Genomic DNA, 26,769 nt, shown 5'->3' on the forward strand with positions numbered 1-26,769 from the left:
CTATCTCAGGATACTTGTGGACGACCCAGGTTTGGATGCTGTCTCTGAAAGTTTGGTTCAGTGGAGGTCATAAAGATGGTGCTTTGCTGTAAGACTCACAAATAAATATTGGCAAATTGAGACTCAGGGCCTCTTCAGAATGGGAAGTGTGTAAAACCCCATTTTTATGTGAAAAGGCAGGATTAATACTACTCTTCACTGAGCACTTGCGTATTTTATTTCATCAGACCCCTGTAATGGAGCTGTGTTCTGTCCTAGAAACCTCTGAACTCATAGCTGAGCTGATCCTTTCCAACCCAAACCATTCCATAAATAATAAAGTGCCTTCTTCCCACCAGTACTGTGGATGTTTGCAGTTCTTTAGCCCATTCCCATCTGTCTTGTACTGTGACTGTCAGTGAATTATTGGATGCTGATAAGGAGAGAGCTGTCTTTTATTTTGGTAACATTTAAATTAATTGATGGAGCACCTACCCTCATTTCTCCTTCTTGGAAGCTGATGTGCTGAGATTGCTGCAAGCTGTGGAAGGTGTCCCTGCCCATGGCAGGGGGGGGTGGAATGAGAGGATATTTAAGGCCCCTTCCAAACCAAACCATTCCATGATTCTGTGATTCCTGGGGAGACAGACACAGACTCTCTTCTGTTAATATTACACACCACATCTGTGTTTTCCAGGAAACTGGTAGGATGAAGTATGTGTAGCCTTTTGTTTAGAGCTTGGGAGACTTCAAAAATCTTGGTTTGTTTTCGTTTTTCTCCCAAGGCAGCCCTTTTTAAACAAACTCACACAGCTGTAAATGACCACGTTCATAGCTCCAAGCAGTACCAAAGTGGCCAAGGAGCATCACCTGTGTGTAAGCTCCATACCCTGTGATTAGTCCCAAATAAATCACCAGGAATGCAAAGTAAAGGCAGATTTGCTTAAATTATGGGCAGGCTGGGATGTTTCCCTGAGCTGTTTGACTCCTTTAGAAAGAGAAATAATTTTGTCAAATTGTTGGCTTTGTTGCTTGTGACATGTTAACGGATCCTCGGAGATTATAATTTCACTGATGTTAATGTGGTCTGAGCTCTGTCTGATTCTAAACTGCTTTACAAGTAAAGCACGGGAAAGCCAGTGCATTGTTTGGCTTAGGGATTTATCCTGCTTTTTATTTGATCATCCCATTGCCAGTTGCAGTTCTGCGAGTTGCTCCTGGCTCTGAGCGATTTGAAATGTTGAGTCTTGGTCTACAAACAGAGTTACCTGAAGATCTTTGTGTTTGGACAGCAAGGGAGAAGTGGTCCTGTGCTCTGCCAGAGTTTTATTTCCACCTTGAGGACAAACAGCTCCAGTTTTGTTGTCACAAATCATGCAGCAGTGGTGTTTAGAAGAGTCATTGGTGGAAGAAGGGGATAAAACAGCCTGTCAGCTGCTGGAGATAGAAAATAAATCAGCTGAGCTGAAACAAAAAGGTTGTTCATCCTGAATCTTCCAGTACTGATGGGAAAACACATTTCTGTCACTTAATACATCTTTTTGGGGAAGCAGAGGTGGAATTTAGTGCTAGAGGAGGTATGATATGCCCTTGTTTTTTGCATGTCTAGTTTTTGGGAGAAGGTGTCAAAATTCACTGAGTGGTTTGGACTGGGAAAACTTACTGTGACCCTTAGTCTGGGTTTTGGTGTGGGGTGGAAATTTGATTACAAGAGGGGAAAGCACACTGAATTCCAAGGGGACTGGTCACTTCTTTGCTTTTGCTTTGCAGCCCTCCCCACTGAGCTGTAACCAGCGTTGCACTCAGGTGGAGCCCAGCAGAACCATTTTGTGGCAGCTTTAGCAGCTCTCAGTCACTTCCTAAACGGGTGTTTCCTTTTCCCTGCTCCAGGGCCTACGCAGAAGACTCTGTCAGACATGGCCCCAGGACAGAGCCAGGGGAGAAGGTGAAGCATGAGGAGGAGGAGGAGGAGAGCAGCGAGGGCAGGAGGGCAGTGGCATCAGGCAACGAGGAGGCACCACCAGAAGGGAAGAAAAAGAAGCGTTCCGGGTTCAGAGACCGCAAGGTACCAAACTTGGGCATCTTGTAAGAGAGAAAACGTGCTCTGTACCTGTCTTTGTTTTCTTACTGTTTTGGGAACCTGCTTTCTCAGCTCTTGTTGCCATGAGTTTCTGTAGGTTGAAACTTGTGTATCTGGAAAGGTTGTATTTGTGTGTTGTGTATTTGGAAAGCTGATCTTCTGAAATGGAGACCTCTTTTCCCACCTCCACTCACATGTCCAAGATAATCAAGGCTCCTGCACTGATGGCTGTTAGGATGGTGCATGCAAAGCAGAGAATTGGTGCCAAAGTTTTTAAACCATCTGGGATATTCATGTGTGTCTCTGAGTCCATCCTTTTGCCTGTGAGTATACACAGTGCATGTAGGAAGAGGTAGAGGATGAATGTGGAAGGGAGGATTATAGGAAAGGTGCACTTTAATTCTTCATTTAATTACTCTGTGCAAATGTACTTGTTGAAATACAGCCTCAGTCCCCCTTCTTGGTTAGTCCTGTTTCTCTCTTGATGCTTCTAGCTATTTCATTTTCAGATCAGACACATTTTCAAGAGGAGGAAAACTTGAGTAATAAACTCTGTTGTTGGCTTGTGACCTGCCTTCAGTCTTGGGCAGTTCCAGGAGCCTGGGGCTTTTCAGAACCGGTTTGGCACAATCTGAAACCACTGTTATTAAAGGATGTGTAATTTGCTCTGATGGAGTTCTGTAACTGGGAGCAGGCAGACAGCAGTATTTTATTTTTTAAGCCCATCTGGATGTCAGTTTTATAGGGCTGCGTTGGATGATGTAATATCTTTGCAGCACCAAAAAGGAGAAAGGAATTGTGAAGAGCATCTACTTCCATTTTACTATGACTCGCTTCTGATAATTATTTTTAAGCCTGTATTCTGGAGGTTGCATCTCATTAGCTGTTAAATTGTGGGTAGTGATATATAGTGGCTTAACAGCTTCTCATGAAAAATTAAGAGCTGTTTCCTTTGAAGCTGCTGAATCATTTCAGTTCCTGGTCAGAAAAGATTACACAACTTGAGATTTCAAGTGCCTCGTGGTACATGGGGCTCCAGACTCTCTCCTGTTGTGAGGTGTTGGTGGCAGCTCAGTGAAGTTACACAGTAAGATACTGTGCTGAGATACTCAGAATGGTCCAGGAGTGTGGGTTCCTGGAAGCTGCTAATTTTCATGGCAGCTGGGTGTCAGGTGCTTTGACAACTTCAGCTCCTGCCAGTACCACTCAAGAAAAGCAGGTTATTGGTTTTTTCCAGTGTCAGCAGATGGAGGCAGGTTGCAAAGAGCACCACAGTCCATCTCCATCCACACTCTTACTTTTGAATACAGTGAGTGTAAGGATTGATTTTTGTCTGATGTGGCTGGGTAAGCCAGAGAAAGTTTTTTTCACAGGCAAGGACTATTGTTCCAGTTGTCAGAGATCTGCCTGTGTTGATCAGCTCTTTCCTTCCCAAACTAGGCAGGGAGTATGACCATGATTTCCAAATAAGATATAAGCCAGGTGTGCCCAAAAGATGGGAATAGCGTGTGGCCTGGATCCCTTCTCGCCTCAGTCTGCCTTTCTCTGACAGCAGGAGCTCAGGAGCAGCAATTTCCTTGGGGACAGCCCTGTTTAAGACAGCCTCACCATCTTTGTGCCAAAACAAGCCTTTTCTCTGCAGCCTCGAGACAGAATGTACCTTGTGTGGCCTGAATGCCAATGTTGCAAAAGCTCTTTTAAACGCAGGATGTGCCAGGTATTGTCCCAGGTGCCTGCTCCGTGTTTGAGCAGCAGTTGCTGCAGTGAGTCACCTCGGGAGTTGTGTTTGAATGTGGCCAGCTCAGATGACAGGGGAAGGTGTGCCCCTGTCGCCACTCAAAATCAGGGCTGCTCCCAGGATGTGCTGCTCCCCTATTTGTGTAGCACCTCGGGGATTCTTGACTCTTCTAGGCATTTAATAAAACCCTAACAAACCTCCACCCACGGTTAAAACTCTTCCCAGCTCTTCCCTAATTAATTGAAAATAGTGTGGGATTTTCCTTGCGAAAAAATTAAGCCTAATTGGAAGTGTTTAACACTTGTTTGTTATCCTAATGTTGCTTTTAATGAAGGTGATGATTAGTGGTTAAGCAATAAATTAAGTTTGACATTGCTGTTTTAAATAGTGATCCAGGGAGAGGGGAAAGCTGAAACAGAAACCACTCTCAGGTGTTGGGATTGTGTGTGGATGGTCCCCAAGCACGTGTGGTCTGTGTGGTGTGTAGGTTCTGGATATGCAGGGCAGGAAAAAAAAAAATTACTTGAGTGCCTCAATCTAGTTTGGAGGCTAATGAGCTGTAATACAGGATGGGGGCGGGCTGATGTGTTAATTAACTTGCTAAAAGTGTTTGCATGCAGCAGTAGGGCTGATTTATCAAGATGTACTGGCAGTGTTTGGGTCCTGCAGGTATCTTGCCTTGGGATGTTCCTCATGCTGAACCTTCATTTGGGTGTGTGTCACAGGAGGAAGCACGAAGAAAATGAGTCCTAATTAATTTACCCTGTTAAGATGTGTGCCCTTGCATAGTCAGGGAGGCCCTGGTGATGCTCTGTGCCTTGAGATGTTAATTTAGAGCTTTATTTTTATGTCAGCATAGGATTTAGGTTGTTTTTTTTTTTTTCTTTTAACTGGAGGCTTAGCATAAACATTGACAGTCTCAACAGCACCTTCACTCTTGTAGAGCAGCAGGGATTACTTACTTGTCTTTCTCCTCCAGTACATGCTCTACTAATAAATGCAAAAAAGGGATTTTACCCTTTGAGTCATATCATCTTTCTGGAGGTGCCTGATTTCGTGAGGCTGCATTTCTGGGGGCAGGATGAGGATTTTGACTGCTCTGCCTTGTATAGAGGACTGGTTTGTAATAGGAAAAGGTGAGAGGTCAGGAGAGGAAGACACTTGGCTGGCACGATTTTCACTCCAGGTTGCTTTGAAGCAGTGCAAAAACCCCTCACAAAGGTTGTCTGCACCCAAATCCATGGGCTCTTAAGTCCACATTTGTGCCTGGGGATCAGGTCACCCGTTACCATCACTCACTTGATGTTCAGCACCCAGTCATGAGTGAGTGAGGTTTTCCTCATTTGTAGCATCTTGGCTGCTCCCTTCTTGACCTGGCTTCGTGTTGCACCCAGCCTTGCAGTCAGAGGGATGGGCTGCAACATTTGTCAGTTTTTGCCAGCTGATTAGCTCATTACCAAGAATGATGTAATTGTGAGTTGAGCTGCAGGCAAAAGGGAAGAACTGTGGCTGCATTTGCTCCCTTCTTGTAGGGAAGCTTGTGGAAGAGGTGAGGTTTTCAGTTGTGATGAAAGCAGCCTGTGAGATGCTAAAAAGCAGTTTAGATTCTATTTTTTTGGTCTAGATTGTGCATTTCTGTGCTGTAAGCTGAGACAGGAGATGTGGTTTTAGACCCATGTTGTTAGTAAGCTGTTGTTGCTGTGGAAGTAATACTCTAAATATTCTAAACATGAGGAGAAAAGCACCTGAAAGCAACAAGCCTGCCAGTAGCATCTCCAGCAGGGGCTTAAAATGGATACAGAGGGAACAGCAATTGTGGATATGAAGTCAAGTGGGGTAAAATGAAACATGGTTTTACTGGCAGAAATGTCAGGACTCCTGTCTCTGGTGCAGAATTGGGGTTGTCGAGCTGTGCCCAGCTGGGTTGAAGGAAAGCATTTGATAGTGCCTTGCAAGAAATTTTTCCACAGGCTTGGAAAATTTGGTTAATGAGTTTTTTTTAGCTAGAAAGCAGGCTGTGTGGAAGGGTTGCCATAGATGGAAGCAGCTGGTCGTGGTCTGTGGTGTCTGCCCTTGGCTCCAGTCCGGGGTTTCACACTGTCCTTGGGTTTATTTGTCTTCCTTGAAAGTAAAAATACCGAGCTGTTTCTGGCTGATTAAGCTGGGTGGGGTGTTATTCATGAGATCAGGTCAGGCAGGAGTGAGATATGGGCCTGCACCCACAAGTCAAAAGATCACTTTGGCATAAGGAGCTGCCTCCTGCCAGGTGGGAGCTGTAGACAAAGTCGGGAAGAAGTGGAAGAGTGGGTGCTGTCTTTTACTGGCACTGGGAGCTTGGCAATAAAACAATTGTCCTCATTCCAGTGCCCTTAGCTGTGGAGAACCTTGTGGACTGAAGCAATAAAAGTGGGATTAGGTTTGTTGATTAGAAGTGCAAAGGGCCTAAGGACAAAAACTTTCTTCTGCAGGAGGGAGGGAGGGAACTGCCTGTAGTGGTTGGTGCAAGGAGGTGTGAATTCTGGAAAAGCTGTGGTGATGCAGAGAGGAGTGGGGAGAATGCTTTAAGTATTGTCATTTTAGGTAGTGTCATCTGAGAGACACTGGGGCAAATGAAGCTGGGGAAAACGTGAGAGATTTGAGCTGGGAGATCTGAGCTGGGGCAAATGAAGACGAGAGAGAGAGAGAGAGAGAGGGGCTTTGCTTTACCAAAGCTTGGCTTGGGGGATTCAAAACATTCGGCTTTTTTTAAATCCTAGAAATAAGAAAAACTAGAGAGGGCGTTTTCTGTCTGATAGACATCAGGCTGAGGAAGTTGTTCAGGAATTTAAGGACAAGGCTGAACCAGGAGCAAAGCCAGGAATGATGTACAGCTGCCTTGGCAGTACCCTTGATCTTGCCTGTTCTCTTGCAGCACATCATCAGTTGGGATTTTTTCCTCCTGTGGCTCTTGGCCAGCTGCAGGTTTCAAGTACATTATGGACTGTTAAACACGGCATATAATGCAGGAATGAAAAGCTGAAGTAAGGAGGAAAGTTTTCTGTGCTAATACATGATGAAGTGTAGGTGTCTGTGCCTTTTTTCCACCCTTGTGGCCTTGTGTTGGGATTTTGTTTAGAAGAGCTGTCTGTTGTCTTTGATTAATTCCAGCTGTTTGGGGGGAAACTGATTCTAGGTACAAAGAAAAAAAAAATCACTGCTGGCAGAGTTAGGAAGAAGCAGATTGGTGGGGAGGAATGAGTTTCTGGGGAATTCTGCCAGTGTGATAGAAGAGGAAAAAATGAGCTTGGGTGACTGAGCAACCAGCTGCGGCTCCAAGTGATTTTTTCCAAGACTCTGCTTGAAAGTAAAGGTTTCTCCCAGCCTTCCAAGACTTTTCTTTTACTTCATATATTAATCACAAATCAAGTCCTTCAATGCTGTGGTTGGGCTGCTTTAGATTCACATGTGTGATGCCAGTGCGATTTCTTATGCTCATGTTTTTAAAGTACCTTCAGGGATTTTTGTGGATTTGTTTTTCCTCTGCCACCATGAAGAGTCTAAATTTATTCATAATAAAGATTTTTGGTGTTTGTTCTTAATCCTGGGACATCAGTAGCTGATGTGTCCAATTTTCCTGGGTGTTCAAAGGGTTTTTGAAAGGAATACTGCCAAAAGAGTCAAGAGTTGTGTTGCTGAATGCAACTTGTCCTGTGGCAAATCTCTTTGAGAACTAAGAGTCAGTGTGGGGCAGGAACAGTGCAAGTCTAATGCTGGCTAAATTTCATTTCCAGGTGATGGAATATGAGAACAGGATCAGAGCCTACTCCACACCAGACAAAATCTTCAGATACTTTGCCACGCTGAAGGTCATCAATGAGCACGGCGAGTCCGAGGTTTTCATGACCCCGCAGGATTTTGTGAGATCCATCACCCCCAACGAGAAACAGCCGGAGAGTGAGTGGTGTGTGGGTGGTGATCAGGGGAACTGATATTCCCCAGCCTCTGCTCACCTGGTCTTTAAACTTCTCAGCTCTGATTGCCAGGGCTAGGAAGCATCTCCTGAAGCTCTCATGCTCCAAGCCCAAAATTAGCCTGAGCCCTTTCATGCTTCCCAAAATGCTGTTGCAGTATAACAGATGTGGCTGGTGTGAGTCCCTGAAGAGCAGTTGGGATGCCTTTCTCCTATATTTAATAGGGAAAGATTACCTTTAACTGAAACACTTCCTAAACCTTCAAAAGGAGGTTGCTTTGCGAAGGAAAACATCAGCAATAAAAGTTGATGAGCTTAGAGGTCTTTTCCAACCTAGGTGGTTCTAAAGGGGTTGAGGCAGCCCCGTGTGATGCTGCTGGTCAGGGTAGGGCTCATCTCTGCCATCTTCAGATTGCCTGTGGGTTGCAGAAAAACACATCACTTGTGGTACCTGGAGGAGTTTGGCAATCAACAAGTGGGAGAGAGATGCCTTGCTGTTGTCTGGAAAGCTGTGTCCTGAATATTTGGTGTTGGTGGAGTAGCAGGAGGTTTTTGTCAGCATTCCATTTTAGAGATTCATGTTTGGGGCAAGATGTGGGAGATCGTGGTTTTTTTGGTCTCCCACATTGTATCTCAAAGAATTTAACAGGCTTTTGTCAAATCAAAACTTGCCTTGACTCTGCAGACATTAATGAAGAACTTCAGCCCCTGAATGTTAACTTTTAGCGTGTGGGGTTTATGTCCAAATTGGGAAATTGTTTTGATATCTTAGATGACAGCTGCTAAATAAATACTGTGTATGCCCTTGTGCTTAGAAAATAACAACATGAAGTGTGTGCAGGAGGGAAGAAAGAATAATCCTGGCATTAGTGTTTAAAACACGTAGGTGAATTGATATTTAGGTTTCCATCAAGCCCTGGAAATGGCTGTAGTTTCCATGTGAATTTATGGCTGTAGGTTACCAACTTGTCTATCTCAGACTCCTTGAACTGGTACTTGGAAGAGCATTAGCACATGTCTGGAAGCCCAAAAACTGAAAACCTGCTGTGTTTCATTTCAACACATCTGATTCTTCTTTTACTTTTTCCACGTGCCTGGTGCATTTTAGGGTGTGTACAGCAAATAGGTGGAAGAATGCTCAGTAAACACCTTGCTCACAGACAAGCCGAGGTGACTAATGGGAAATAATAATTCATCATTCTTAGCCACTCACTTCCCACTGAATTCCCATTGTTATCCTGGCTGTTGAAATGAACCCATGAAGCCGCGGTGCCTGCAAATGCTGCCAGTCAGTGACACACAGCAGCTTGTAAGGGAAGAAAGTGGTCTGAGGTGTTCTTGGCAAGTGGAATGGGATGGAAGCTGAGCTTGGGCTGCCCATCAGCAGGCAGAGCAGGAAGGTGGGCATCTTGGATTTTGTTGAGTTGAAAAATCTGTCTTCAGAACTCTTACTGTTGTGGATTTGCTTCTAGATGGAGCTGCTCTAGGGAGGTTGTTCCTCACCAGCTCTGTGCATCACCACAATCACAGTAAATTGAGTTTTTTAATACATAATGAACAGTAGAAGAGTAAAACACTTATTGCTACAATAAAGCCAAACCAGCCATAACCTTGTTCTCAAATGTTTTTAAAGCTGGCAGTAAAAACTAAAAGGAAGATAGGTCTGGTTTTCAGACCAGAAATTGAAAACAAAGAGTGCTACCTGCTGGCCAGATGAGTTCTGTATTTCACACCCTGCTGGTGCTTTTGATTCATAGGATAATTTAGGTTACAGGTTAGTTGGGAAATGCTGGGGCTGCTTTCTTCCTGAGTCACGATTTGGGTGTGCCCTCCACTGGGGCTGGAGCATCCTGCCTTCATCCCAAGGCATTCCTTGGGGTTGTGATGTAGCCTCGTGTGTTCCCAGAAAACCTCTTTGAGGTAATCCTTCAGTGTGCTCAAGCTGCCGGTCGTAATTTCAGGGAGTAACTTCTTGTAAATGCCTCTACTGTTATATGGAGAGAAAACACTGTGGAATAGAAGTGATCTGGAGTAATGAAGTAGCTGAGTCCCTGTTGTATTTATTTTTAAACTGCTCATCTACTGTGAAGGTATCATGTGCCTGATTCATTTTTATAGATTATGTAGGGGAAAGTTTGATTTATTGTCAATAAAGTGCCAGCTTAATTCTAGCCTGCGTTTTGCTAACTTGGGGGAAATGAATGCCAGTTCCTCAGCTCCTGTAGATTGCTTTCTCTGGTTCAGTCAAACTTCCTGCCACCAAGTAGGCAAGCTGTGCTTAAGGAATGACACGAGCTTGCTGAGCTTGGAATGGTTTGTCAGAAGGAGCCAAAGAATGGCATTAAACTTGAAAGCTGATTTAAAAAAATAATTTCTTTCTGTGCTAGCTGGAAAGTTCAAGTGCCAGGAGAAGCGTGGGTGGTGATTTCTGCTCCCTGCAGTCCTGTATTATTTTTGTTCTCCCACATCCTCTCATACCTGAGAGGTAACTTTGCTCCAAGGGTGGATGGGAAGGGATGGCTGTTTCCTGCCTGGTGCTTCCTTGGAGCCCCAGCCCCAAACCCCAGTCCCAGCTGAAAATATTCTGTCTCTGGTGGGAAGTGCAAGGATTCCCTCCATTTCTCCAAGTTTATCTGGGTCTATTCTGCACTGATTGTTTTCCTGAGGAATGTGAGTATTTTGAAGCAATCTGGACTAAGGAGGAGCTGTGTCACGTTCAGCCAGTATCTATTTTCCTACAGCCTTTGCAATAAGGACAGAAAGAAGTAAAAAATACTTCTTCTATCTCACCCCAGCATGCTGTAATGAAGGCAGGTTCTTCCCAAACCAGTCCTGCTCTTCCATCCCTGTATTAACCTTGCTGGTTGTCCCAGACTCCTGCCATAGGAAAGATCCATTTCAAGTTTCACCACATAATGAGCAGCAGCAGCTCAAATATCTGAGCTCTTAGAGGGTTTTTTTGGTTGGTTTGGTTTTTTGTTTGAGTGCAAGAGACCCCAAACATGCTGCTGAAGCCCAGGCAGAAGCAGCAGCTGTAACCCTGCAGTCTCTGTGCAGGGGATAGTGACAGAGTAGAGGAGCCATGAAGGACACGGCTGATTCCCAGTGGCTGCATCAGAGTGTACAGCTTGCTTCTCCTGTTAGAAATGGTTTGTTTTCCATGCCTGACCTGCGTGAGAAGCTGAGCACAAGCTGGCCTCTGGGGTGGTGCAATGCATGAGTGATTATTTTTAATTTTGATTAACATTTATGAAATATGGATCTGATGGGTAGAACCAGCAGTCAGGACCTGAGACAAGCACTCATGTGATGAGGAGGGGAGAACTCCCTGGGCTGGTACAGATCCCTAAAGTTACACAAAGTGGTCAGCTGGGATATTTAAGACTTAGAAGGATGCCAGAGATTCTGGGATTCCAGTCCTTCTGGAAATTCACACTCTATTCTTCCCCAGTACATCTGCTGAAGAGCTGTTCAGAGAAAGGATGTGAGTGAGGGATAACTCCATTTGTCTCCTGAATAAGGTGGGGCTCTTTTTCTGTGAAAATACATAATGCCTAGGCAAGAATTATCTTTGAGCCTGTCATGCCTGATATGAGACCTCAGGATAAGAGCCAAGGAGGAGCAAGAGATGCATTTACATGTATGCTTATGTGCTGAAAGTCACATAAATGAGGGCTTCCCTTACAGGTGCCAGGTTGGTGGGGCTGACCAGGTGTGTTAGGAATGCATGTCTCATAGGGAGACATGGCTTGTTGGAGCAGGAGGAGATAGAGGAGAACCAGATCTCTTGATCCTTCCTTCCTGGAACAAAACAGTCCTGGACTTGAACCTAAGCTGGAGGCTGTTGTCCCCTGAGAAATTTCAGGCAGCTCATCGTTTGCTTGCAGATTACATTTTAGATTCAGAGGGGAAATACTCTGAATACAACAATCAGAAGCTGGATTACAGCTCTGGAGGAGAAAGCTTGCTCCAGCATTTTCTCCTGCCATAATGTGGCATATCACAAGCCCAGTTAGCAAGCTCTTGAGTCTTCATAATTAGCCCTTTCATTCATCTGCTGGCAAAAAAAAAGAGTTCATGTTATATATTAAGCAGTGGGGGGGAAAAAAGCAGATTGTGAGTGAATGTTACCCAAATAATGTGAAAAATCTGACAAGGATATCAAGACTGTAAGGAATTGAAAAGGTTTTTCCATCAGTGAGAAGCTGCTGGTATCCCAGAGGAAATCATGGTGGTTTCTAATTGATCTCAACTGTGTTCTTGACATAATATAATTGTCCTCCTAGAAGCTCATTTTTTAAATGTTTTTTAGAACTGCAGTCTATAACCTACTGCCTATGGATTTATTATTACAAAATAACACCAAGAGCTTAGTAATTGTCTGCATATTTATCAAGTGTGGCAATTAGCTGGCTTTGAGAAAATCCATGGAAAGTATGCTTTTGTTAATCAATAGGAATATAATAAGCATTTGATTTTAGATTTGGCTATTCTTGAACAAGAGTAAGAACAAGTTATTTTGTGTTTTTTCCTTGACATAAATCATTTCCTCTCCATGAAAACGCCCTCCCCAGCACAGAATGAGAGAAGTAAATGCAGGGAGTACAGTTCTACTGTTGAAAACCCTGTTTTCCCCATTGTGAGTCTTTAGTAATTTTTGCTTGATATTGAATCATTTTTATATTTAGAGCGCTGTGAAAGTACCATCACGTGAATAAAAGTGGCAGCCTATATCCCTGGTATCAGTGAGTAAATGGTGTCAGTCTACTCTGAAATAACATTTTTAGTGGCCCTACGTGTTTAGATACTCTGTGTCAGTGCTGCTATTTATTTGGGGGCACTGATAGGTGCCATCAGAATTTGTAGGAGTAATAAACAGTGGTAGTTAAACATTGCAGGGAAGTTGATTCGGAAATCATTGCAGTCACTGAAATGCTGCTGGCAGTGAATGGCTGGTGCAGAGCCCTTTGCTGCAGGAGCAAAAGGGATGTGTAGGGAAAGATGAGGTGTTGTGTCAGATAAATATAAGTGTATTCTGGGGCAGGTCATGGTGGAAACTCTGGGTTTTTTCAACAGAAAAAATGAGGGAAGCTCTGGGTGATCACTGCAATCCAGACTGGCCATGGTGTGTGTCCCAGGAAAGCTTGAAGCGGCCACGTATCTTCCTGAAATGACTCCTGGATTTCATTGCTGCCTCTCTTGAGGAAATCCTTTCAACCACTTCTGGGAGAATGCTTTTTCAGCCCCTGCTCCTCAGTGAAAGGTGGAAAAGCTCTTTTCTCCTGGTTCAACATGCCTATTAGCCTGTGTTTCTGCAGCTCAGCAGCAATAGCCCAACCAGGGACTCTTTGTCTTGGGAGTGTGGCATTAGAGACAATCCTGTGGTGGCTTTAACATAACACTCTGCCTTTTGAAGAACAGAGGTGTAATAACTGACATTCTTCCCTTCCCTTATTCAGCTGTGATTGTCCTCATCCATGCAGTGTTCCCAGTGGCTCACCAGCCTGTGCAAATGCTGAATTCCTATTGCAGCATCTTGGAAGAAAAGGTTTTGGGGTTTTTTATGTAATTTGAAGACTCCAGGCATCAGGCAACAGACCCTCTTTGTTAGTTTCCTTTTGTCAGATTTAAAGGCTTGTGGAAAAACAGGCAGCTAAGTCCTTAAAAAAAAAAAACTGTAGTGGGAAAAGGAAAATATATGGAGTAAAAGCCTATGCATTGAATATAAATGCCTCTTTTCAGCTTTTGAGCTGGCTCCTCTCTGGACCTATGTAAGGGGAATTTCACAGAGGAATTTAAGTGTGCAGCTTAATGCAGCAGAGGAGAGGGGATGTTCTGCATGGCTGGAAGTGTGGCCATATAAAACACTGGTGGAAACCAATGTGCTTATGTGCAGTACAATTGTGGAGTCATCTGGGTTGAAAAAGATTTTAAGGTTGATATTGACCATTGGCCCAGCACTGCCAAGGCCACGACTAAACTATGTCCCTAGTGCCACATCTACATGGCTTTTAAATCCCTTCAGGGAGGTGACATCACCACTGCCCTGGGCAGCCTGTGCCAGTGCTTGACCACCCCTTTTGGTGTAGGAATTTTCCCTAATATCCAAACTAAACCTCCCCTGGCACAGCTTGAGGTTGTTTCCTCTTGTTTCTTTTTACTTGGCAGCAGAGCCCGACCCCCCCTGGCTGTCCCCTCCTGTCAGGGAGTTGTGCAGAGCCAGAAGGTTCCCCTGAGCCTCCTTTGCTCCAGGCTGAGCCCCTTTCCCAGCTCCCTCAGCTGCTCCTGGGACTCCAGCTCCGTTCCCTGCCCTGGACACGCTCCAGCCCCTCCAGGGCTCTCTGGGCTCTCAGGGCCCAGGACTGGACACAGCCCTGGAGGTCCCTCAGCGGGGCCAGTCCAGGGGATGGGCCCTGCCCTGGGCCTCTGCCCACACCACTGCTGGGACAGCCCAGGAGCCTTTATTTCCATATTTAGTTATTACATAAATATTTATTATAATTATTTCAAAATACATGGTATTTATATATATAAAATGACAGTTATCAGCTCATCTTTTCCTGCTGTTCACTACACAATCATCCATTTATTTTGGCTCTCTATTGAAACCTGTTTGCTTTCCCAGTGTTTCCCAGTTGCAGGGGGTGCCATTAAGAGATACTTTCACTTGCTATTTTTAACCCATGTCCTTTTTATGAGTACATGTATAATGTCAGGCTGTCAGGGATCTGTCTTTCAGCAGCGTTTCCTGGCATGGGAAAGGGAGGTGTTCCTGAGAAATGACTTTATTATGACACACAGACATAAGCTCGGCTTAAGTCACCATCCAGATGGATGGTCGGGGTGAGCTCCAACCACATAAAGCATCTGTACTAAAATAATCACATTTATCAGACAAATCCTACCTCTAAACGCACCAATGCTCACTGCATTTATACCCACAGCTTGGAGGAGGACAAAATTCAGAAGATTAAAGTCTGAAAATGTGTATGAATATGCAATTTGCATTGTTATCAGGCCCATGAAATACTGAGAAGGTGCTTTCTTGGCTGGAATTTTCACAAGTGCAGACAGCCCTGTGACAATTGCCTTGACCTTTGAAATTGGTGGCAGAGGAGTTGCAGCTGATTTGGGTCACAAAGGGTAAGGGGGATCACCCTGGAGCAATGAATAATTCCATTTTCTGCACTATACCATGAAACTTTCCAGTAGACAGGAAGGGTTTCATTATGCTCTTTCAAAAGCAGGTGATGCAGCAGGCATGGGGAAGGCTTTATTTTGGTTTTTCCATCTTATTTTCTAATTTAAATTGAAATGAGAATGTGCTAATTACCATAAACAGTGGCAGAAAATGCACAGGATGTCACTCTCCAGAAGGTTTTATTTCTCAGAGCAGCAAAAATCAGCCTGTACTCTCTTGAGTTTTACTGGAGTTTTACTTGAGCTCTGCTTAATCTCTTCTCAGGTTGCATCTTCCTGATTTTGGATTGCAAAGCTCAGATAATTAATCTTCCTGATTTTTTTTTTGTCATCTTGCTTATATGTGCAGCCACCAGTGTTAGATGCAGCCTGCTGGGCATTGTGGGATAGATGAGAGCTTTGTGCCTTAGCTAAGGCTGGGATATTCTTCTCTTCAACATAAATAAGCATTTTATGAAGGTATCAGAGACTTTATTGGTATAAATAATCCCTCTCCCTGCCTTTCTCCCACCCAGCTAAAGAACTCCACTTCTTACAAATGCACTTACAACTTATCCCCTTGAAAAACTATTTATTTTATACTCAAATATGAACAAGCTTTGGATTTCTTTGGGGATATCCCAATTTACTATGGGAACAAGTCTTTGTTTTCCCATTTGTGAGCCATTCAGAAGGTGTTCTTAAAACCACCAAGAGTCATAGGTGAAATGTTTGCCTGGTAATAGTGCAGGGATCTACTTTGGGGGAGGGTATTTCAGGCTCTTGAGAGGTGCTGGTTGCTGAGCTCTTGCTGGCCCTGCTATAGAAGGTTTTCTTCAATTCCATGAGTTTGTTGGGTTTTTATGTTCAAAATACAAAGTACAAAATATACAAAACCAAATCAAATTTTCTTCCTGTCCTTTTGTTTTCTACACATGTTACTCAGACTGTGCCTTTTACTTTCCAGTCCTCTCAAACAGAAAACACAAGAAATACGTCATTTTACACCGTAAAAGCTTTCTTTTCTGTAAGTATTTTTTTTCTTTTGCAGACCTGGGCCTGGACCAGTTCATAGTGAAACGCTACGATGGGAAGGTGAGCACATTAGACTATTAAAAGTATTTTATTTAATGGCTTTTTTGACCTAGAATCCTTCCAGTTATTACCTGTGCGAGGGTGTAAGTTAAATGAAGTGTGTGAAGTGTTCTCTTCTGAGCATTTTGTTTTTCAATAACATTGCAGTGCTTTTTCTGAAATGACAGAAAGATCATTTTTATAAAGGGACCTTTTTTTTAATGTTTACAGACAAAATATTACCACTTCCTATATTCTGGTGGGCTGGGAAATCATGGGTTGTAATAACATTTCTTTGTTGCTTCTTTCTGACTTGTGTGAGAGCCCCACAAGTTAAACCATTTCAGGGAAAACTCGCTGGATCTTTCCCTCCCGTTCTCATCTCCAGATTCTTAAAGGAAGATGCTCTCGTGGTGTTTTTCTGCATCCCACCCATGTATTTCCCCCCTATCAAACAGCCTTTTTCTGTTCCCCTTTTCAGCCCCTGCTTCTTCCTGCAGCACTGCACAACTCTTCTGGGTGTTTGTGCTGTCATGAGAGGTGTTGGTAAAATCTTAAGCAAATTCTGATCTAGTTTTGTCTCCCTGTGAAAGTGGAACCAAGTAGCATCCCACTTGTTATTATGGATATCACAGACCTAATTATCCACCCTGTAAATCCCACTGGGGTGGTAAAGGCAGCTCTGCCCCAGGACTGGCAGCTCAGATGCACTCCTTGATGCAGATAACTGCAGATTAGTTAATTTTCCATCATATCACCAGTGGCACACAACGGTCCTCCAGCTTTTAGCAGCATTTTCACCTGCACCATCTGAAAATAAAGCTTTCAAAGGGACATCAGCATCTCACCCCCTATTGCTGAAGGGTGCACCTGCCACAGAGCATCAGGCATTTCCAGAAAGCCTCAACACTGGGGGAAAAAAAAAATAAAATTTAAAGCTTTATATAAACACAGTGTGGGCTGAACATGTGCAATTCCCTGGTTTGTGTTTAGCAGGGACAGGTAACAACAAAATGATAAAATACCTGGGGTCCCTGTCATGAGCACTGGACAAGTGTGCTGGTTACCCAGGCAGCAGAGCAGGGCTTTGCTGGAAAACAGACAACAGGGAGGTGGATTTTGGCAGTTAGTTTTGATACATAAAGCTCCAAAGCGTGTCGTGAACACCTGTTTTCTTTTCCCCCCCCTGCCACAAACGTGATGTCTGCTTTTTGTTATTAAAAAAAACAACCCAACCAAAGGAAGGACGTATATTCTTTGCAAAATACCCAGTGTTTCTCCCTCTGGTTTCATGACAGTCTGTTTTGCATTTGCTCACTTTCATCATTTTATCTTGTCAAGCTATCACCCTCATCCCTTAGGCTTTACATTTTTGTTTGTAGGGAAGAAGTGCTGAATCCCACACTATTTTTGCTAATCGCTCTTCTGTTCCCGAGCACTCTGCAGGCTATTCCCAGCACACTGGATAAAAGATCCAAAGGCAAATCCTTTCAACTCAGCTTTCTGTTCCTTTGCCCCTCAACACCGAGGGCTCTGACCTGTAGTAGACTGAAATAGCTTTTTATATAACTTACAGATGTTGCTGCTGCACTTGGATGTCTCCATGCTGTGGTTTGATTGCCTGAAAGTGAGGCAGCAGATTTAGGGGACTGCAGTGGACATTGCTTTATTATTATTATCTTCTCCTGGGACCTGATTTTTCCACAGCCTGATAACACCCTGGAAGCAGTGTACTCTGGAAATGAAGAAATAGAGGTTCTTGTTTGCTAGCTGTCTGCTTAAAGACAGCCTGGGACTGGCTACATCTGGCTGTGGCTATTAGGGCAGTGGTAATGTCCGGGTGAGAGGATAATTTGAGGAAAGGATAAAATGAGCTGGCCTTGGCTCTCCCTTGGTAATGAAGGAAGCTGACAGTAGATTGATCTGACAGCAACTTGTTCTCATTTTGTTGCTTGCTTTTCTCATTTTGTTGCTTGCTTTGGGTTCCAGTTTTTAAAAAATAACACTGCTTTTACTCAGCCAAGCACATCTGAGGTGCTGCAGACAGAGCTGACCTCGCACATTCTGAGTTTCACTCACATAGTGATAAAATCCTTTTGCATCTCTTCCTCCGTGCCTGGTTCCAGCCACACATTCTTCTTGGATTATCAGAGCAGCCTCTACCTGGAGGGGATTTGCCTTTGTGTGCTGAAGGAGCTGCTGAGCTCAGGCAGAAGGGTGAGAGGGTTATCACTGTTCCCCAAAGCATCCTGAGGGATGTCACACAGAGGTAATGGGAACTGTGGTACTCAGAAATATGCCTAGTCACTGGAAAGCTCTTTTTTAAGGAGAAATGAGTTTGTGAACAATCAGACATAAGCAAGCTGTGCTACTCCAAAGCACTGACAATCCACAGGCCAGATCCCGGCTGAAGTGTGGGAAAGAGGATTGATTTTAGTTCCAGGCAAAGATGAGAGCATGCAAGCAGTACTTTAGAAGGAGATTCAGTTAAAAGGTCTGTGCAGTCAGTTGCATTTTAATTACATATTCCAGGACAGTGTTTGTAGCATCTGTGGGAATTTCGAACATGTGTATTTGAGATCTAGATGCTGCAGCATTAGTGAGATTATGAGCTGCTCCTTTCACAGAACCCATTTTATTGAGGCAAAACTGCCATCAAAACAACTAATTGGCTGTTGTGGGGTGACCAGGACTGATCTTGCCAAAGGATTTTGGGGAGTCATGTGCCTCTGTATTGTGCTGTTGTTGGGTTTCCAAGCCAGCTTGCTGTGCAAGTGACTGAATGCCATGGTGAGAAGAAAATATCCACCTTTTTCCCCTCTTCCTGCTCCTCCTTCCTATTATTAGCATTATTTATATTTATTTTTATGTACTTAAATTAAAAATTTAATAATTTTATATAATAAACCCAAAAAATATTATGTATTTAAATTATCAAATTTATAGGGTTACTGGAGAGGGAGGTAAATGTTACTGCCTTATTAATGGCAGCAATGCTTCTGTAATTTGAGCCTAAATGCTTTTTCTTCACTCGTGCAAGACCAAAAACCCTGGAGACGCTCAGCCAGCACAAACCTCTGGTCAGATGTGTGTGCCAGCACGGGCTGAGCACATACAGGGAGGCAACCTGTGGCTCTGTTTCTGTCTAAGGGTGGTGGTTTCTTCCCTAGGGAAGCAAGCTCAGCAAAGTAGGGGAAAAGAGGCATTGATTACTATTCATTCAGAGTAGGAAAAAAGGTATTAATCAGCTTGCAGACATTTCATATGGAGCCTGAGCAAAAGGCTGATGTGAGAGCAGACACAGTCTCAGGGTGCTGTGGTGTGGAGCTGCCCAGACCTTGATTGTCTGTCTGCTACATTTCCACTGTCTCTCCCCCCTTGCATTTGGCAGTGGGAAAGCAAATACATTTTTAACCCATCTGTAGGAGAAATAACTCATGTTTTAGTGATGAATACGCTCTCACTAAGTAGTAGAGATTTCTTAGCACGTCTAACCTGGCATAAGCTTCATTAATGTTACGTAAGTTGTCGTGCAGATTTTGTTTAAAATTTTCTTTTTTCGTCCTCTCTCTGTTTATTGCTGGGATTTTTTTTTGGCTTATACATTAAAGATTGACAAGCTTCATCTCTCAAAAAAACAATGCTGTTCATGTTATTGCTCTGAATTGTGAGCTGCATATCCACCCTGTCACCAGCATGGGAGCTCCCAGGTGTCCCCTAGCTGAGTTTCCAGCAGTGTCTCCTGGTGGAAAGGTGAACTGGAATGTTTAAGGAGACCTCTGGCCTATTTAGGAAATAAAAGCCCCACTCTAGATGGCTTATTAGTTTAATTAGGATACACTTGACTTGCTCTTTCCTCCTGTGGGGAGAATTCCTTGCTACTGCTCAATAAGAGCAAGAGCCTTCGAGCTACCAGCAACAGCTTCCCCTCCTGCAGTAAGTAATTAGAGAGGCTTTCAGTGCCCTCTAATTAAATTTATGACTTAAGAATTTCCTGCCAGCATTTACGTTTACTTCTCTAGATGTTTGGGGATGCCATAAAGTAATGCCAAGCAAGGTGAAGGACAAGGAAAATACTTCAAATGATGCCTTTAAGGGCCAGTAAAACATCTATGGAATTCACTTCCACTGGATAATGCAGGGTCATGTCATGGACCATGCCATGAGTATCTTCAGCTGCCCTGACCTGAGGGTGTGTGTCCATTAAAGAACACTTGCTGGGAGTCAGCTCAGGAGGCAGATTTCTTCCCAGATGATTTAAAGAACACCTCAGGAGCAGAGGAGCTTGAAAAAAGTACTCAGGGAGGATCCCCAAGGAGAAGGCTAGAGGCAGATGGACCATCCTGTTCTGGTGGATTGAAGGATCTTGCTCACAGGTTTGAAAAAGTGGGAAGGAAAGGAGCCTTGATTTATTAGCTGGAATTTCTGGGATCCTTTGCTCTGTGGATGAGCTTTGCCTGGAGCATGATGCTCTCACCGGAGTGTGGTAAGCTGCCTTAGACCCAAACTTGCAGCAAGTGAGACAAGCCTAAAGTCCTGCTGTCATTCAGGAGCCAAGCACTGGGTCAGAGCTCTGAACTCCCTGGAGGTTTAAGTGCCTCTGAAACCTTAATTCCAAAGGATGAAACTCTAAATGTTGCCTTACTGAATGCCAGTATCACAATTCAGTAAAGAGCAGCATAAAGTGCAGGTGCACTTGGAGGACACTTGGTATGTTCTCCAGGTTAAATGCAATGAAAACAGTACGAAATCCATCTGTGTGAGGTCTTGCCAGCATCTCTTGTGACAGAGTTTGAAATTAATGTGTCCCCAGCTGGAGCTGGTGAGGCTGGGTTATGGCTTGCTTAGAGACACCTTGTAGTGTTTAGCCATTCTGGTCCATAATCCATGGGAAATGTCACTGTTCAGCTTCAGATTCCCTGCTTTTAAATTCCTTAACCCTCTGATCTCAGCACAGGTAGCATTTGCATAATAACCACGAGGCACCTTCTTACATGGATAATAACCTTACACTGATCTGTATGAACATTCCTCTGCCATCCCTGGAAGTGTTGTAAGGAAGTGGTGAGACAAAATCCTTGCCTGTGGCTTTGTGGAAGCAAGCAGAGGTGCAGCTTATTGCAGATAACCAGCAAAGCTAAGCTGAGAAGGTTTTTATCTTCTTGGCTTTCTTTGCTGACACCCTCTCCACATTGGTTGGTTTCTTTTTGGCTTTCCTCTCCCAGCTGAACTTGACCCTCCTGTCTGTTTCAGTTAGTTCTGATGTCTCCCTGTTTGCTGGGACTTGTGTGGACACTGAACTGTGCAAATTCTTTTCTTGGTTTGTTTCTAGTATAACTGGATTTCATCAAAGAAAATTGTTAATTTCTTCTAACACAGTGCACAAACATCCCTGTGAGCACTTGGGCTGCTTTAGGTACAGAACAAATGTCTTCCTTTCCTACCTCCTCCACCAAACATTTGTGGTGTATTTTGACTTTAACAAAGCTCTACTTGCTGTTACCTTTTTATATCCCTAATTCTGCTGCTCATTTCCACAGGGCTCCTACTAAAACCCTCTGGTTGTTCTTTGTCCTCTTTTGTTCTGGTTTCCAGGTACCCGGTGGGTGTTTCTTGCAGCTGCTAATATCTCTGATACTTGTCTTTATTCTAATTCTGGTTTGTGGGGTTTTTTTGGTGTAACCAAGCATTCCCTCGTTTTCTTCCCTTCTCTAACCCTCTCCCCTCCCACCAGGATTTCTGGCAGGTACAAAGCAGACAGCATGTGCTTTGGTTAGTTTGTGCTTCAGACCTCATAATACGCACTTTTCATGTGAAAGGGACAGTGTACACTCACCTCTTCTCCCTGCTCCTCTAATAAATACTCCTGAGCGCTCTCCTTGATCCTCAGCCTGATGGATTTATTTCAGAAAACCTGAGTTTGGCTTGTGGAGAGAACAGTCCTCAGGGTAACCATTAATACCTGGCTCTATTAACAGCAACTGCTTTGAGCAAAGCTCAGATGTGTGTCTCCCTGCCCTCCTGGTTTCACAGTGTCCTCTGAGGCTTCTGTCTTACTTTGCAGCTTGATGAGACTGTGATAGAGATGGCTCTGTCAGAAAATAGCGTTTTCCCCTTGAGGCTACAAAGGTAGTTTGAGTCCCTGGTCAAATGCTTTGGGGAAATGTCATCTATTTGAAGGTGGTGTGTAGGTTTGGGAAAGGTTACATTTGCAAACTTGAGTTTCTCAAGTTATAGAATTATGTAGTGTGAACTGTATTAAAGAATATATTAGGTAGAAGATACTTAGTTGTCATAGTTCTTAAAATGTTTTGTAGGAAAAAGAACTAGAAACCAAAGGGGAGTTCATTCAATATTAGTAAGTAAAGAGGAAAATATCTCTAAGCACTTTGAGTTTGCCCTGTAGCTTTGTGACCTTAATGAAATCCACAGGGAAAGTTAAGGAAAAATAAACAACTTGCTAATAGGCCCTCAGTGGGTGTATGCAGTCTTTTAATCAAAAATGGATTCTCGGGTATTTCTGGCTTTAATTTCTTTGATAGTTTTGCTCGTGTTAGCTTAATGCTTGATACTCAAGGGACACAAAACAAAGCTCAGAGAACTCTGTCCTTGGGTGCCATGGTGTTAACAGGGACAAGGGGGTATGGATGGAGAGAGTGGCAGGGAATGTTTCAGGAGATGCTTGAACTTACTTGGCTACAAAATGAGGTAAAAGCTGGATGGGAGAAGCAGGTGAAGGAAAAAAAAGGATTGAGAGAGGGAAAGAGAATTGGCAAGATTTTGGTGGTGTACAGCCCCAACCTCATCAACTGAGCCAATGTTTAATAATCACTTTTTATAAAGAATTATTATTTTCCTCCTGGTGTCCTTTCACACTGGGATTTCTGCCTGAGAGAAGGAGCAGTGCATTATCAACACAATGAGTTCATCTTGGTAATGCAGGCTGAGATGAGGGAGAGCAGCATCCCAATTTCCGTCAGAGACCTAAACAGCTGTTTAAATTCAAAGGTGGCAAAACTCAGCTCATTTTAGAAGCTTGATGTAGGCCATCAAGGGCCCTAATTTCAATCCTCCCCATTAAATTTCAATGCAAAATGCCCCAGAGGTCCTGCAGATTGTGATTTCATTACCCTGCAGAGGGCTGAGGGGAGCACCAGTGTAGACTGTCCCTTTTCCAAGGCATTTCCTATTTGCTTTTCCTGCAGGGGTTTCTCCCTTGCATGAGTGGCTCCGCTGCCTGCCGAGGGTCGGGGAAGTCTGTGTCGTTGATTTTTCTGGGTTGTACAGAATGCTGGCCTTGCATTTCAGGTGCCCTTTGTTTGAAAGGTGGTTTGAATATTTACAGCCTTTGCTGGAAGGGAGGGAATGCAGATTTCTCTTTCCAGTCACAGGAGTACACCTGCAGTAATAATTGCTGCCCAGGTTTTCATTATCTGGATGTGCTCAAATTTAGGGTGAGAGAATGTGCAGGACAACCTCACCCATGTCCAGCTCTGTATTTATGTGCCCCTCTATAGATACACAGCTAAAATAACCCCCCCAAAACCAAAAGTTCTTAAAACCTCTTGATTAAAATATACTCTTGGAAGGTATTATCTGCCAACAGTAAATTTTAAGCGTTTTCTTAGGTCAGCACTCAGCCGCCGCAATTTGCCATGGAGAACTTGTGTGTGGTTGCCTGTGTTGCTGGCACACAACAGAAATTATCATTCCTAGTGGCTCCAGATAATGTGAGCCTTCCCATGGCTAAAAGAGGTTGATGAGTTTCAAAAGGTCCTTCTGCTGTTTCTATCACAGCCTCAAACACTTTTTTCTTATTTAATGATATAGAAAAAGTGATATAAAAAATCAGGCGGTGCATTTAAAATTACTTCTTTTGCATCCACGTTATAGAACTGACTTGAAAAACTCTTAAATCCCTCAGTTTTTCCCCAAGCCCCATTTTTGTCTGTTTCATAGCACAGAGAGACCTCCCCTCTCTCTTTTTCCCTAAAGAACTTTTGAACATTTGGGCTGAAAGGCTCAGCTTTAAAATTTGATCCTGAAAGCCTTTTTGTTTCTTTATTCATTTTTCTTAAAGTGAGGTGCCTGAACTCTCTAGATACATGGCTTTGACTCTTTAGAGTTCAAATCTTAAAAAAAAAGGAGCAAAATTTAAAATCCTCCTTTTTTCAGTTCAGTGTTTTGATGCAGACAGAGTTGAAAGCATTCATATTTTTAATTACCACAGCAAGCTGCTTTGCACTGGAATTTATTAAGGTTTTCCCTTGTCTGCTACCAAGTCCCTCAGTATATATTTCCCTGGATTTTCAACAGCCCTGCTTGGGAAAAGCTGCAATAATCCACACCTGTCCTGCTGGCAAATAGGATTGCTTTTCCTACATGCCTACAGTTAACCATGAAAGAAATACATTTATAAACGCCTTATTTTAATGTTTTCCATAACTGAAGGTGGTCCTTTGGGACTGAAAGAGAATTGCTTTGCATCCAGGTGACTTCACTCTACACTATGGGCTTGTATTTGCTCACACAATATTGGTCAGCCAAAAGTGTTGATGTTCAAAAGGAACAAAGCGATTAGGATGATGTTTTGTTCAATAAAAGGTGTTTTATTCTTCATCTAGCATCCCTTGCTAATTGACAGAATTGCTTCCTGGTTCTGGACAAATACCCGTTACATCTCAGGGATATTTATTTTATTGTTGTTTTGGAAGGCATAAGTGGTCACATAAATTCCTGAAACTTTGGTTCATGGAAGTACAAATGTGGTGCTGAAACATAAGTTACAGGAGAAAATGTGCCCAAAACATCCTTTCCTTCTCCAGATGGAAACCCAAACTGGCAGCTCTGAGGAATTTCCCAAGAATATGTTCTTCCCAAATTAAGTGCTGTAGTTTCTGGAATGCCAGATGAAGTGGAGCTGCCAGGATTTAGGTGGTGCTTTTCTAGACTTGCAGACTTTTCTACACCAGCACCTTGTGCCCATCTCTGCCTCTGCAGAGAAGACATCCTTCCATGTGCAAAAATACACCTTTATTTTTCAGATTTGCATAATTCAATATTACCACGTTTCACTCCGCACTCAGCCCTGGGAAAACAATTTTAAAATCCAAAATAAAGGTACTGTTTGGTGAGGAACATCAGGATTCCATGGGGTTTTCCACCAATCCTTTGTTACTTGGAAGCTGTAGCATGCCCTTAGTTTAAGGGAGGCTCCAGCAGCAGATCAGTTTTGGAGTGGAATGTGTGAAATTTGTGATGTATCTTTGGGTGCTTTGCAGCCAGCCTGTACATAAAAACACTCTGGGGAGTTGCCTGCATGCAGCACACGACTTTTTCCTCTAGCACGTGGGTTTGGGGAAGCTTGGTGACTGCATTGATCTGTTAAACCACATCTTGGTGCTGATGGAGCTTGGAGCCTGAGTTGGGAAGGGCAAATCAAGTTCTGTATCTTGAATTTGAGTTAGTTTTTTGACTTGTCATCGTTCTGGAACTGTAAGAGAATCTGCCTGTACACCTGTCACACGTTTTGCTCCACTGAGACTGGACTGGTGGCTTCTCACTGAACTCACACAGCCATGCTTTTGCCAAAAGCAGTGAGATATTTGGATTTATTTTTTTCTTTTTACATGTTAATTTGGATGTCTGCTCGTCTGTGTGCTTGTTAAACATGAATCTACTGCTTGATTAAAAAATACATCATTGTATTTTGTAAATTGTAAAGTGTTCCCCATGGCTTGCTCACTCGTGAATGCTCGGGTTTAAGTGGTTTTTTTGGGGTGTACTGAGTGATCTTAACCAATTGCTCTGGTTTGGGAGTGGATTTAACATGGGAAAAAATGTTAAGTAGAAGAGTTTTGACTGTTTTAACTTTGAGAATTACCTTGTGCTCAGATACAAAAGGGTGTGGGTAATCAATTTGTGGAGATGACTTGTCTCTAAAAGAAGGTGGAGGTTTGAAAATGGATTTTTCCTTGGGTGTTCTGATGCCATGCTTTACCTTTCTGAATGGGAGCGTGCTGGAAGGGAAGGTGGGATGTGGAAAAGGATGTTTTGAAGTGTTAGTGAGGATTAGATTGACTTTGGGTCAATCACCTTGAACTTTGAGGGATGACAACAGCCCACATTGTGCTTTGTGAAGTTGGCAGATTGATTTTTTTTTTTTAATATATATATTCTTTTTCCTGAAGGTTATATATAATTCCTTGCAGTAATGTTTCATGGTGGGGAACAGCTCCTGGGAAAAGGATGCTTTGATCTTTTCCCATAGTGGGGTGAGCTTCCCACAAAGTTCATGGAAAGCAATCAAACACAGCTTCTCACTGAGACAGAGGAAAATGAATGGGAGAGTTGGGAAGTTCTTAAAGCTTCTGTTCTACTGCTGGGAACCTGAAAATCTGATTGATCAGGGCAGTTGTTATTTTCTCTTAAAATCAGTAGGAGAAATTCCCTTTTCCCCAAGCTGCAGGCAGCTGAGGACTGTCGTTATAGCTTGTGTTCCCTGGGTTAGTGACAACGAGATGCTGGTTTAAATCTAAATAAATAACATTTTTTTACTATGTTTGCTCAAAGTAAGGTACAAATGGGTAAATGCTTCTCCCTCCCATCTGTCTTTATATTTCAGAGACCAACTAACTTAATATCCTTTTTTATTGTTAGTCTATGGATGTGCTTTCCTCTTATGAGGAATATTTTGAGCTGTTTGATGCTGACTGTGAATTTTAAGTGCAGAAAAGAAACCCATAAAAATTAATAAACCACCTTCTGGAA

General features: G+C 43.3%; 1 protein-coding gene across 4 annotated transcripts in view; it reads left to right on the plus strand.

Annotated features, from left to right (window-relative positions):
* The window catches only part of MICU1 (mitochondrial calcium uptake 1), an 84,386-nt gene that overhangs the window by 17,103 nt on the left and 40,514 nt on the right, over nucleotides 1–26,769 (plus strand). For all 4 annotated transcript variants that reach the window (XM_088059336.1, XM_088059335.1, XM_088059334.1 and 1 more), the window contains 3 exons: nucleotides 1,870–2,044; nucleotides 7,568–7,730; nucleotides 15,977–16,020. In XM_088059336.1, the coding sequence (XP_087915462.1) occupies nucleotides 1,870–2,044; nucleotides 7,568–7,730; nucleotides 15,977–16,020 (382 nt within the window). The remainder of the gene's footprint in view (nucleotides 1–1,869; nucleotides 2,045–7,567; nucleotides 7,731–15,976; nucleotides 16,021–26,769) is intronic.

Source organism: Pseudopodoces humilis, chromosome 9 (assembly GCF_049639895.1).
Source record: "Pseudopodoces humilis isolate 2021_Gansu_Grassland_sample_001 chromosome 9, ASM4963989v1, whole genome shotgun sequence".
NCBI lineage: Eukaryota > Metazoa > Chordata > Aves > Passeriformes > Paridae > Pseudopodoces > Pseudopodoces humilis.